General features: G+C 33.9%; 2 protein-coding genes and 1 long non-coding RNA gene across 4 annotated transcripts in view; 1 reads left to right on the forward strand and 2 right to left on the reverse strand.

Annotated features, from left to right (window-relative positions):
• On the forward strand, positions 312–2,075 carry LOC105156726 (delta(3,5)-Delta(2,4)-dienoyl-CoA isomerase, peroxisomal). Its single transcript, XM_011072945.2, has 2 exons — positions 312–990; positions 1,653–2,075. Exons 1-2 carry the CDS (start codon positions 351–353, stop codon positions 1,841–1,843), a joined length of 831 nt encoding a protein of 276 aa, XP_011071247.1. The 5' UTR covers positions 312–350; the 3' UTR covers positions 1,844–2,075.
• Positions 5,332–8,797, reverse strand: LOC105156727. 2 transcript variants are annotated; one of them, XR_002286612.1, is made up of 7 exons: positions 8,650–8,797; positions 8,348–8,480; positions 7,879–7,950; positions 7,623–7,766; positions 7,439–7,523; positions 5,831–5,883; positions 5,332–5,617 (listed from the first exon to the last, which is right to left on the reverse strand). It is a non-coding gene; the product is annotated as an LRR receptor kinase BAK1 (long non-coding RNA). The 2 variants fall into 2 exon arrangements; XR_847378.2 differs by having other exon boundaries at positions 5,343–5,617; positions 7,443–7,523.
• The window catches only part of LOC105156794 (RNA polymerase II C-terminal domain phosphatase-like 3), a 6,489-nt gene continuing 3,570 nt past the window's right edge, over positions 11,030–13,948 (reverse strand). Inside the window, 7 exon segments of the mRNA XM_020691965.1 lie at positions 11,030–11,711; positions 11,813–11,859; positions 12,094–12,351; positions 12,680–12,791; positions 12,892–13,160; positions 13,249–13,395; positions 13,470–13,948. The exon segment at positions 13,470–13,948 is cut by the window's right edge and continues 14 nt beyond it. Coding sequence (XP_020547624.1) covers positions 11,645–11,711; positions 11,813–11,859; positions 12,094–12,351; positions 12,680–12,791; positions 12,892–13,160; positions 13,249–13,395; positions 13,470–13,948 — 1,379 coding nt within the window. The 3' untranslated portion in view covers positions 11,030–11,644.

Here is a 13,948-nt window from a genome sequence, read left to right on the forward strand (position 1 = left end):
GTGATTTTGATCTAAGGAAAATATATATGTATATTAATGGATTTTTACTTAATTCGATTTTTTTAAATTTTCTAATCAACTTTTTAAAATAAAAAAGAAAAATAGAGGGGGTCGGGTCGGGTCTGACCCAGCTGGGAAAATTGGGTCTGGTACAATAGCTTCTGATGGAAAAACCTCCTGGGCCTTGTGGTGGGTTGAGCAGTAATTAATATGTTAGGCCTTTAAATGATATGGGCCTGGCTAGCCTACAATTGACAGCCCTGCAATACAATTTCCTTCAATTTCCCATTTCATTATATTATCAGCTTATCTTCTAACAATAATTCATTCACACTGACGGTAAGGTGACAATGGAAGAAAATTACAAATCCTTAAAGATCAAGCAGAAATCCCCCGATTCTCGAGTCTTCTATTTGTTCATCGACCGCCCATCACGTGGCAACTCCCTCTCACGTGACTTCTTCACTGAATTCCCTGCCGCACTCTCCTCCCTCGACCAGAATCCGGAAGCCGGCGTCATCATCCTCTCCGGGGTCGGCAATCATTTCTGCACCGGTATCGATCTCCAATTGCTCAACTCCCTCTCTCAAGAAACCCGGGCTGCCGACACCGGACGCACCGGGGAGAAGCTCCGTCGGGAGATAAAGTTCTTGCAACGAGCCGTGACTGCCATTGAGGAGTGCAGGAAGCCCGTGATTGCTGCCGTCCACGGGGCGTGCCTTGGGGGAGGTGTGGACATAATTACCGCCTGTGACGTCAGGTATTCTACTGAAAATGCCTTCTTTTCGGTGAAAGAAGTGGACTTGGCGATCACGGCGGATCTAGGATCGCTCCAGAGGCTTCCAGGAATTGTTGGGTTTGGTAATGCCATGGAGCTGGCTCTCACGGCTCGAAGGTTCTCGGGTTTGGAGGCGAAGGATTTGGGACTAGTCACGAGGGTTTTTAGCACCAAGGAAGCCTTGGAGAAAGGGGTTGCAGAAATTGCTGAGGGTAAGTTAGTCTTTTTCACATTTAGTTGTTCTATTAACCTTATCTCCCTAGCATTTTGGAGCAGGCTCATTCAAAGTTAAAGATAGATATATTAGTTTGATAATTCTTGTTGAGTAATAACATGGTATCTTGGCAATTGGCATACTCTTTTCATAGTGTGACTTAAAATGGTATTATCCTTTTGTGATGGTTTTTTAATTTTGTTTAAGTATAGATTTTTGTTTTGTTGTCTCAAGTTTCTGTGAGAAAATGTCTGGTTTTTTTCTTTCTTGCTTTCTGGATTTGGTTTGGACATTTGATTTGCAAAGCAAAAGGTACCATCTCTATTGACATGATTGGTAGTTTACTTTTTTCTCTCAAAATGATAGGACGTTGAGGAAATGCCCGAATTAGATTTCAAGGCTCTGTTTGGCGGGCTCACAAAAGAAGTAGATGAAGCATTGTCATAGGGAATGATTTTGTGGATTGAGCTTGATTAGCTTCAAACAAGCTCAGTCGTACTTGGGATGAATTTAACTGCAGTTTCTAACATGTGGCCTTAACATGGTGGACCCTGTATTTTCAGTGGTGTCTACGTTAAAACTATGTAGAGGTCAAACAATTTTCTGAGGAAATCAATTGTTCATATTCTGTATCAAGGAATGTTTTACTTCTGTGAATAGGTATTGCGGCAAAGTCTCCACTTGCAGTCACTGGAACGAAGAGGGTATTGATACAAAGCAGAGACCTGAGATTGGATCAAGGTTTGGATTATGTTGCAACATGGAACTCTGGAGTTCTTCTGTCGGATGATCTAACAGAAGCAATATCAGCTCAACACCAGAAGAGAAAACCTTTATATGCTAAGCTCTGATGGATCTATTGTACCATTAGCTGCAGAAAACAGTAGCACTAGCTACATAAATGTCCTTTCATTTCCCAACAAAACTCGCATGATTCTGTCGGTAATAAAGTTTGGAACATAAAAATAATGACATTATCTACAAAATTCTGTATTTACCCTCAGTAAATTTGTCAATTTTGTCAGTGTATTTTGTAATGGAATAAAATTTATACAGGGAACGGTAAGACAAAAATTGTTTGTATCATGCTTTTGTACTATACTCAGCTAAATTTGGATTTGCATTTGAGGAAATGATTTGGATAAAGGATTTAAAGTCATCCCATATTAAAAGAATTTGAAATTCTTCGGTGTTCAATAGAATGTAATTCAAAAATAGAGTAGAAGGATTTCAAATATTTGGAATTTAAGATGATCCAAATAAATACAAAAAATCTATTGTTAGATATTTGAAATTCATAATTTTAAATCAATCAATTCAATTGTAGTCTTATATTGTTTCATTTTCTCGTTTCTTATTTATGTTTTTATATTTTTATGTGTGAAATCACAGATATAATATCATGCAGTAGAAGTAATATAGGGATGGATCCAGTGTATAATCAGTAGAAGTTAGATTAAATTAAATTTAACATCATAATTTGTAATATTAACTCGTTATAAATGCTATTTTTCTCATGTTGCATGTTAAAAATTTTCCAGCACATGCAGTTTTGGGGAAAATATACAGGAGTAGCCGTTCATGTCATAAACAGGTTTTCCCAAATAAGATTTGAATTTGAAATGTGGAGGAGCAGTTCAGGAGTAGGTTTTCTCTTCTATATTCTTATATTATTTTATTAAAATATCTTTCTCACTTACATATAAAATGATCATCCCATATAATATTAATCTATAAATGAGAGTAAGAATGCACAATTGATTTGGCAAGTACAACTTGATATCCTACAACTATTAAAATACTTTTATGCTTTTTCAACATTTATTTAAGAAAGTATCATAGCTAAACTTTAAAAATATAGTAATTCTAATTTAATAATTTTCTTTAAAGAATTATAGAATTTTTTGTATTTATATTCTGCACACTTGTAGATTGTGCTAGCACTTATCTATACTATATATTAAGAAAGAACATTCATTTGGTGTCTATTTTTTCTAGTTTACTTTTTTTTTTTCTGTTTTTTTTTCCACCCACTAACTTTGACATTTCTCCCACTATCTACAAGTGGTAAAAACTATAAGTTGTTATATATTTATAGTTAATATTTGTTTTCTCTTTCTCCAAATATGATCTTCCAAAATTATTTATATACCGAAAAAACTTTTCTAATAGAAATAGTTTACTGGGTAAAGAGGTTTTAGTGTAAAGTTCTTCAAGTTTTTCCCATAAGTCTTTAGCATATTCCTATTTTTCTACCTTCCTAGGGACTGTCTCTGACAAATTTAAAATTATGGATGAGTAGCCATACTTGTCATTTTCTAACCTCTTTTCTTCTAAAACTCCTTCAGCATATTTCCCATCTATTGCTTTAAATATTTTTTCATGAATTAATATCCCTTTCATCTTTTGTTGCCAAATAAAAAAATTACTTTTACTGTCAAAAGGTTGGAGATTATAACCCGCCATATTTAAAAGACTTATTAATGATTTTTAGAATTTTAAAAATTTAGGGATTTTTCACAATTGCAATTTCTTAAAAAAAATCAATTTTCAGAAAAGCCAAAAAAGATGTTCGAAAATTTTTCCAAAAACAGTAAATAGGTTTACAATTAAGCTAATTTTTCAAGCAAGCAAGAATGCAATAATAGAGCAAAAAAATCATAGAATAATCAATCGAGAGAATATCACAGATTATACACAAAAAAATAGTAATAAAAATCAAGAGAAATATCACAGATTATTCGAACAAAAAATTCATTGATTATTCCGAGGCTTCCCAACCTAATTCCTGATCAGATACCCGATGACGTCAAGGTCCGACCAGGTGAGAGATTGAGGGTAGTAAAACCGCGGTTAAGATAGATATTTAGCAGTGGAATATTTAACAACAATAGATAGCAATATTAGAACAGAAAAATAAGAAACAGAGTAAAAGGAGAGATGTTACAGTAGGTCTTCGAGACAGAGCACCCGTGCTCTGATACCACTGTTGTGTGGAAACCCTATTTACTATTACAAACCAGTGAGTTTTCAAACCTTTAATTACAGATTGATTACAGAACAAATCATACACAGTAATATTAACAATAAAAGAACAAGTATAACAAGGCTTAGAGAGCCAGATCCGTTATTTAGGCCTTTCTCACAGTCACAAAGATTGACAACCTTAAAAACTCACGATTGCTCAAGGTTTTGACACTTAGTCCTTCGCCACAAAGACCTTTTTTCTAAGACCATAAAGGTTCACCACTTAGGGTTCACTTTGTTACCCACAATTAGTAGAATTGACCACTATATAAGGTGGCTCTGATTGCAGGAGAAAGGAGGAGGAAGGCTGTGGTTGAAGTCCCAAAACCATGGGAAACTGGAGCAATGAGGAAAGGGGAGGAGAAACAGAGGAGACCGCGAATGAGAGAGAGAAGAGAGAGAGTCAGATGAGAGGAAATGAGGTAGGGTTCGGATTAGGTCAACTTAAGTACTTAGCAAACCGAGTCATGGGGCGAAACAGGTTGTGGACTAAGGGGCCATGGGCCGGAGCAAATGGAGTGGGCCAAAGTAACCGGGCCATTCAAGTGAGTTATGGGCCTACCTTATGGTCATGGACCATTTTATTATCCAACAATACCGATACAAAGTACTTTCATCCAAATTTTTTTGTATTTTCATTCAAAAAGAATATATATTTTTAAAAGAACAATGTGACTGTGAGTGTATGTTTTTTTTTTTTAAAGTTAATTCTACACCACTGGATTTGAGGATCATCATTTTCTGTTATTTGCTTCTTAAAAGTAACTCCAAACATATTTATTAGAGAAAGTGGTTTAATTATAAAGAGGTGTAGCAAAAGGTGATAAAAATTGTATATTAAAAATCATTACCTTTGTACATAGCATTCTTTTATTCAAGCAAGTATTTTGCACTATGAGAGCATTTGGTACATTTGTAATTAAAATTGGAGAGAGAGAGAGTGGGATAGTGGGGTTGATGCACTTAGCGAGAGAGGAAGATGGAGACGTGTGATGCATTGTGTTTGGTTTGGGGGGGTGGGGGGGGGGGGGGGGGGGGCAATTGACATGGGTTTTCTTTTGGTAGTTTAAAATTGCGGCATAAGAACTATCGAAATATGTTAACTTTATATTTTTAACCTCTATAAATTAAATAATTTATTTTGTAGAAATAAAGTGGGGAATGAATTATTATGTAAAAATAAAACACTTATTTTTGAAAATGTATAATTAAATAACTTCCTTTTTAAACACAAAAGAGCCTTTGTTTTTGTAATTAGTATATATTTTAGGTAACTTTTTACTCTATAGAAAATAATAATACAATTTATGATTTAATTTTACTATTTTAAATATTTTTAAAAAATTATACACATACATAGTGTCACATTTACTAGTTTAGTTTGATGAGACATTACATTATCTCCAAGAGTAAGAGCCACCAAGTAACAGTGAGGCTTCCATTATTAATTCCTTGCAAAATTATTTATACGCATGTTTATGTATCATAACATTGCCAGCACACAGATTGAAGCACTTGTTGCATCGCAAGACGTAAGCCTCCGGCTCAGCAGTCCGTCTAGGCTTTTGGATCTTGAATTATAGTCGTGATTTGAAATCCTTCAATAAATAAGATATATAATCACTGGTAATTGATTGAATAAAGAAGAATTTAAACAGAATTTGATATCTGGTGTCGGGGTGGCTATTGCTAAGTCCTAAAAAATTGTAGAGGGTCAATTGGTATATTTGATTATTAACTATTAAGAATCAAATAGTGCTGGAAATCAAAGGGGTTGCCAATTATCGAAAAAGGGGGGTGTCCGAATCTACCTGTTGTATTCGTAAGGCGGGTAGTCCCCGCCAATTGATTGTCCGAAACATTCCTGAAAATTTGATTGCAAGTCAACGAATGATTACAATGGTAGTGTAGTTTAACAGGCAAAAATGCATCCTGCCCCTATATTATATAAAAATAGCAATTTTTTCTCTTGTATTAAAAAAATAAATAATTTATTTCTTTGTATTCTTAAAAAAGAAGCAAAATACTACCCCTTATGCGAGAGGTGCAATACACGCGTCCTATACACGATTTTGATTAAACTTTACCTATAAAATGACGTTTATACTCATAAAATTGAACCGTTAGATTTTTTTATATATATATTAACGGTGGAGATTTTTACTGTTTGATTTTTTTATGTATATATTAACAGTGGAGATTTTTGATAAACAAATCAATAAATTAGATCTTTTTTTATTTAGATCAACTATTCATATTTATATATAGGATCAATGGCTCATATTTATTTGAATCAGATTGATGGTTCAAATTTATACAAGTTATAAACATAATTATAATTTATATATACATACATATATATACAATATATACATATATAATATAAATAAAAAAATAATTAATTACAAAAAAATAAATTATAAATTATACATACACATACATATATATACACAATATTTACATATAATTCTAATAAAAAATAAAAAATGGTGACGGGAAGGGGAGGGGGCGACGGAGGGAGGCTGGGGGAGGGGGAGGTGGGGGAGGGGAAGAGCGATGGGAAAGGGGAGGAGAGATGGGGGAGGGGAAGAAAGGGGAAGGGAGGGGGGCGGTCTGTAAGGGAGGGGGATGGGCCCCGGCAATGGAGGGATGGGGGGTTGGCCCCGTTGAGCTATACACAAATGTATATATGTAAAATATTATTTATATATATATACACCATATATATGGCATACATTTCAAATATATATTTTAAAAAAATTTGTATATAAAATATATATTTAAATTAAATTTGGACAGGTAATTTTTTAAAATAAGATGTCAACTGTTAATTTAAATAAGATTTATAAATCATAGAATATTATTGATGTAATATGAACGGTTGATTTGTGTTAAGTAAGATCCAACAATTGTAAATAAAAAGTAACTTAAAAAAAATAGGTACGTGTATCACACTACTCGCGGGAGGGGGTATTATGCTCATATTATTAAAACACAAGGTAATAAATTACTTATTTTTTTAATACAAGAGGATAAATTGGTAATTTTGCATCACACAGGAGGGTAGGATGCATTTTGCCGGTAGTTTAATATTGATAGAAAATCTGAGTAAATTGATAGAAATTTTTTTGACATATTGGATTATCGCCTTTAACTCATTCTCTTCTTTGACATTTTAACTAAAAAATTTTTTGTAAGGGAGTAATACTACTTATTTATGCTTTATTGCTCATTTATCGTAAGGGAGTAATACTTTTTATTTATGATGGTTTAGGTGATACTAGGAAGTTAGTATTCCCTTTTTTAAATTTAGTTATTTTTTATTTTTGAATAAAGAAGAGAACGGGATCCCAAAAAACTCACTAACCGAGGTGGTTTAACTTAAAAAAAGATAGGTGAAGGATGGGATAGCTACTAACTTACAGAGTCTGCAATTGACCCCATTTGATCAGTTGAATTACGGTGTCTGGGATCCTCCCACTTAATTTGTTGCTGTTTAAGTTCCTGCATCCAATAATATTAATTAAGTTTTGCTAACTTATTTTCAATTGTGTCATTAAAAATAAAATAGAGATTTGCAGTATAAAGACGAGACGAGCATACATGAATCTCAAGGATCTCAAGTTGCCAAGAGATACTGGGATGGGTCCACTTAGTATATTTTGAGATAGCCCAAGACTGATGAGATTTGTCAAATTGCCCAGCTCGCTTGGTATTCTTCCACTGATCTTATTTCCCTCCAATTGCCTATTAATTATTTTTTTTAAAAGAAAAATCGTCATGATACTTGCTGTTGTAAAATGAAATTAATGAACTCTTTTTTCAGTTCCTATAGTTAAATTTCTTTCCTCACACTTACAGATATTGAAGATAAGTCAAACCTCCCAGCTCAGCCACAAGCGACCCAGACAGTCCAGCGTTGCCGAGGTCCCTGTATTATTGAAGTTCATTTCATTTTCAAGAGAATCGAAAAAGACTCCCATCAAAAAAAGAAACAAAGATTATTGTTGTGATGTGGTAAGAGACTAAGGGATTTTATAGGAAAAATACCTTGTGCATACGATTGTTTTTCAAGTCTAGTATTAATAGAGAGAGAGAGGGTTATGAGTTTTCTTATCAATGAACAATGAACTTGCATTAAAAATTTGATCTTGAGTACTTATAGTGATGTTGAGTGTTTTATAATGTGGTAGGGTGAATGTATTTATTATATGGCTGATGTATAAAAATTACTTTCATACCCTTTAAAATAAATAAATATTGGTAATATTAATAGATCATGTTGTTCTCAAAGAAAAAAATTACATCAAGAGAGAAGTCTAACTTACACTCTCACCACTCTGTTGTCGGAGTTGCAAGTTACATGAAACCAGGGGCAGGGATTTCTTTGTGTCGGATCCCAACTCCGAAGCACATTATTTGGATCTGTCAGCTCAAGCCTCCATGCATACAGCACATCCACTGATCAATAATGTTAGTTACAGAAAACTACTTGTCAGTGAAAGATATTCCACATTTTCAAGTTCCTAATGACAAGACTTATAATGTTAGTAAATTTAATTTAGATGAAAAGGAAGCACCAAAAAACAGTGGTCCATCTGCATTTATCGCGATTACGGAAAATCAATACCTTCATAATTGCATTCCGTAGCTATGATGACAAAGGCAAAAACAAGGGGAACCACAACTTTCAACCTCATCATAATGGAAGAAGTAAGGTGTGATGTATAAGCTTGATCAATTTGTTGCGTGTCTCTAGTTATTTATATTGAAAACCAGAATTTTGACTCAAATCAGATGCAGGTAACGGACACCATCAACTGCTGAACAAGCTGATTTTCTAGCTGTTCAAACCTATTCATGTTAAGAGAAGAGGTCAACAGAATTTGCAGTCCACGAGCCAGGTGAAAGATTCAAAAGGGCGGAAAAATTAAGAGCATCTATGTTTGACTGTAATTAACTATGTATACATGTTAAGGGGATGTCCTCCTTTTTCTATACACGCAATGAGGTTTCTTCCGTTGACTTCAGGATTTTACTTGCTTCAGGAAAGTCCGTAGCTATTAATTTAAACCCAACCTTAGAATATGAACCCCAAGTCTTTTATTTTTCTTCCTTGACATTCAACTTAAATAAACCAACCAACTTAACTACAAGTCTACGATAGTACTGAAACGGTGGTGTGCCTAGGAATTGGATGTCAGTGCAGATCGCAGTTTCACAAAGCTGACATAAAACCCACAGCTATATGATTAATTATCGACCATGTATGCTTCGTTTTAGACTACTTTGACAGCTACAATTATGCGAAAATGAACGCAGGTTCTGCTTCTTAGGAGGAAGAGTTGCATATATCTAGTGCATTTTATACAACTTTTTTAATTAATAATAAATCGAATGAGAGGCTTAAACAATCATCCCCGGAGATTCACCACCAGTTTCAAGATAATTGATCAGAGTTGAAGGCCTCTTATTCCAAATCAAAACAAAATAAAATGAACTTTGTCTCTTTGAGCAAGAGAAGCAATGAAATATCCCCTGCTCCAATCTGGAGAGTGTTTGTAACTGTTTTAAAAAAGAGTTTTTCAATTTCTAACTTCCAAAAATTACTTTTGAAATATTTGAACTTCTACTTTTGAAATGACTAAAAAAAGTACTTTTAAGCCAAAAGCTAGTTGTTTTGGCTTTTTTGTAAACAAATCCAACTTTATTTTTTCCTACCATACTCTTATTATAATAATCTTAATTCAACTTTATCGTCTTAATTTATTTTTAAGTTGGACTTTTTAAATAATTTGAATAATTTTAATAATTAATAATCAAATTTACACTTTTACATATTAAATATTTTAAAATTTTTATATTTTATTTGTCTAATTATATCATTTTATTTAAATATTATTATTTGATTAATTAATAAACTATTTATTTTTTTGCAATCATGCAAATTTAATTATGAATTAATAATTGTATTACTTAGTGGGAGCATTATTAAATCAAACTCTTTTTTATTTTTTTAAAAGTAATTATGAAATATACTAATCAAAATAAAATTTATTATTTTTTATAAAAAAATAATTATTATAGACAAATAACAAGTGAAATGATAAGCAAAAAAAAATAATATCCTTTTAATCCATTAATCCATTAAATTTATTTTAAAAGTAATTTTTTTTTCAAATACTATACCGTTTAACTTTTATCTATTTTTTATTTTTTTGACAAACATCATCAACTATAATTCTACTTCAGCTTCCAACTGAAAAGCGAAAGTTTTTGAAAACATTCCCTTGATATCATTCTGAAATTGACAATTTTTCCCGAGAATGCTATGTCATCTTTACTATGAAGAAAAAAGCTACAACTGTTAGTATCTAAAAAATTAAGATAAGTATGTATACATATGAGTGCATAAATTATAAATATATTTTTTAAAAAGATATGGCATGTACTCTTATATCAAAAGATTGAAGGCTTGAAGTTATGTATGAAAAATATGTTAAGAGTTTGCATTAGTCGTTTATAAATTTAAAGGATGATTGCAGCATCCTTCCCTGAAATGTTGAAATGTTGAATAATTGAAGGTAATTTGATCAAAAAAATTATTTAATCTACAATAAATTAATAATAAATAAATTAAAATTAAATATAAATTCTATGAAATTTAACTAACTAACAAATTTATTTAAAAGATAAAATCAAACGTTAGGAGTACTAATTTACATTTAATTCTTATTTATAGATTTTAGCACAGGGATAAAAGCATTTCTTAATATATTAAATTTACATTTAATAATATTTTACATAAGCTTAATATCTTTTTAGAAACTTCAACTGTGCGAAATGCGCATGCATTTATAATGCCACTACATCGTCGTCTTCATTTTCTTTTTATTTTTATTTTCTTACACCCCTAAGACATCCCCACACCCAGGTTCAAACATTTATCATGCCAATTAAAAATCCTGTGAACAGCTATTCTTTACTAAGAACCAAACGGCACGCCCATCTGATAAAGAGAGAAATAAATATAACTGAGGAAACCATTTTCTTCTCTGTTGCCCGAGAATAAATTTCATACAGATTTACAACACGTTCATTCTTGAGGCCTGTTCATATTTGAACCCTCAGGACACTTCACAATCATGGACATTCCTTGTTCCATGGTCCCAATTTTATCCACCGGGTCGACCACAGTTTTGAATCGATTGCTCTAACGAGTTTCTCTGCCAATAAACTGATTTAGTTCTTTGGTTTTGAGGTCTTCAAATCAATATGCAACAATTCTGAAATTTTAATTTGGTTCATGCCTCAAAACCCTCAACTTATTAGGACCCGGCAAAGTTCAGAAGATGAATTAGCCACTATCCTTGGTCCATTATCTCCACGTGCTACAGAGAATCATGGCAGTCATAAGGCCTCAAGAGGTGGGAAAACCTTGGGTGCACCCTCGACTCACAAGACACTGTCCAGCAAGGGTTCTTGGAAGTGGTCATGGACTTTCGAGATTCCACTTGCAACAGAGTGGTTTACCAATTCCAAGTTTATAGTCCGCATTCCCCATATTCAATCACATGGAAGATTTTATAGTTGGGGCATTTTTTACCAGATGATATGGTGATTGTTTATTGTTGTTTAATGGCAAAGTCATGCTCATTAGCTCTTCGGTATAGCAAAGCTGATGCTTCCACCCTGCATGTGTTATTTAGTAGTAAATAAACTTAATGTGACAGCAACGCTCAAAGTAACTAGGAAAATATTTCTGATCCAAAAACAATTGAATGCAATCTTACCATCCAGGATGCACAACAAATCTTCCCCTGGAGAGGGCCCAATTCACCTGTTTAGTAGGATAGCAGAACCCAATATCAGAGTTGTTCTTTTTTTCTTTGTTCTTTTTTTTTTTCCTCAAAAAACCGTGCAAAATTCCATTAAAGAACTCCCGGATTAAGAGAATGACAGGCAAACATTATAGATATTGAAATCAACCTAAGTTTCATATTATTATTATTATTATGGTATATTATTAAGCTGAGATGCACACATTCAGACTACTAAACTACCTACGAAATACCTTATCAGTCCCAAGTGAATTTGCGACTACATGTGTAACCTGCTCATCGATCTGATTAATGCAGACAGCACCAAATTGCTCAGCTGTCTGCCATAGTGGATGCATGTGAGGATTGGCTTCACCAACTGGGAACACTCTGCTGAAAACAATTCGGCAACCCGCAAGTATCTTTCGTTGTTCAGACGCTAAGATGTTTCTAACATCAGCTTCATCTAATGACTGATGCGCAAAAAAGTTTTCATGTATTCTCTGAATAACCTGTCTTAAGCCAAAAAAAATAAAAATAAAAATAGCAAATCAAAAAGTGGAGGAAGTTCACACCCACAAAGAAAACTATTCTTCCTTTAATTCAAGGTAGCAGCACCACTACCATTACGACTACAACTCCCACCACCACCACCACCCTCCCCCCCAAAAGAGAAAGGTACCATTGTTCTCTCCTTTTCTTCCGGTCAATTCTTTTTGTCCCATTAATAGGTATAAATAATACCATCATTTTGTTTTCTTGAGTTTATTGAATAATTTTAGTTTCATTTGTTAAAGGATATTTTGATGATTGGATTATGTTGCTAAAATAAAAGCTCACCGCTAAAGAAGAGGCCAAGGTCCCATCTTCTGGTCTCTCATCGTGATCAATCTCAAGAAGGGAGGGACCTGGTAACCCAAATTGCCGTCTACTACAGGGAAAATAAATATACCTGCGGAAAGAGAGAAGAATTCAGCTTAAAAAACTAAATGTATTAAAAATCTAAATCAAGTGATGAGCATAATCTCATCAGGAACATGGCAAATCCTTACCGTTCCACAACTATCAAGTTTAGCTTGTTATGAGGCCAGACTCGCACAGAATCATCTATAATTACAACAGCTGACTCCATACCCAGAACCCCCTCCAAGTCCTTACTCTTGGGAACCCTGTCATCACTGTCAAATGGCTCCCCATCATCACCCCGTGAGATAACTCGTCCAGAGAACAGCTCCCCTTTCGGATCAAGCAATTTTGCCATCTCAGTGGCATAATACTTGTTCCCCATGGTGTACAGATGAAGCTCATAAAGTTTACTTGCCTAAACGTAAATGAAGATGCTTCAAGAATTAATGAAAGTATTAATGTGATTTTGATTCAAATAAGCGCAAAAAGCTGCTATGGATCACCTTCTCCAAGAAATTCCATATCCCAGGCCGCAATTTGGTCCACATTCCCATATGTGGAAACCGAAATAGATGCCTCTGAGGCTTTTCACGATCCTGTTCTTCTTTCTTTCTGAGCATTTCATCGTGCAGAGGATCAACTTCAACAAACTGAAAATACAGCAGAAAGTTGGTGAAAATCTGTTGTTTTAACCAAAATTAATTGAAAGAGCAAAATTTCGTGCCTTAGCTGAATTTAGGAGTGTATGATCCAGATCCAAGACAAGGCAAAGCTTGCGAACAGAAAACATTTTCTTCTGTTCTTCAAGCCTCCTAGCCCTTTCTCTCTGGATAGCAGCTTTTTGCTGGTCATCAAAGCCCTCAAACAAATGTTCAACGTCACTCCATGCATTGGCATTCAGTGGTCGGGGAGGGACAGCAATAGCTGCTTCAGTAGTTGAGTCATTTCCATTTCTTAGGTTACCAGAATCAGTGACTACTGCTTTAGTCTCCATTCCAGCTGGATGACCCAGAACTGGTTGTGATGATGGAATTTGAGGAAGTACTGGTGAAGGCACGGACGGTTGAGATACAGACAAGATATCAGCAATGTTTCTCAAGTTACTAGTGAATTGCATAGTAATATCAGGAGGTTTCACGCTACTGGAAGACACTGACTTCTCCAATTGATCTTCTTGTTTTAGGATGCTCAAGTTGCCCATCA

The sequence above is a fragment of the Sesamum indicum genome, linkage group LG2 (genome assembly GCF_000512975.1).
Source record: "Sesamum indicum cultivar Zhongzhi No. 13 linkage group LG2, S_indicum_v1.0, whole genome shotgun sequence".
Lineage (NCBI taxonomy): Eukaryota > Viridiplantae > Streptophyta > Magnoliopsida > Lamiales > Pedaliaceae > Sesamum > Sesamum indicum.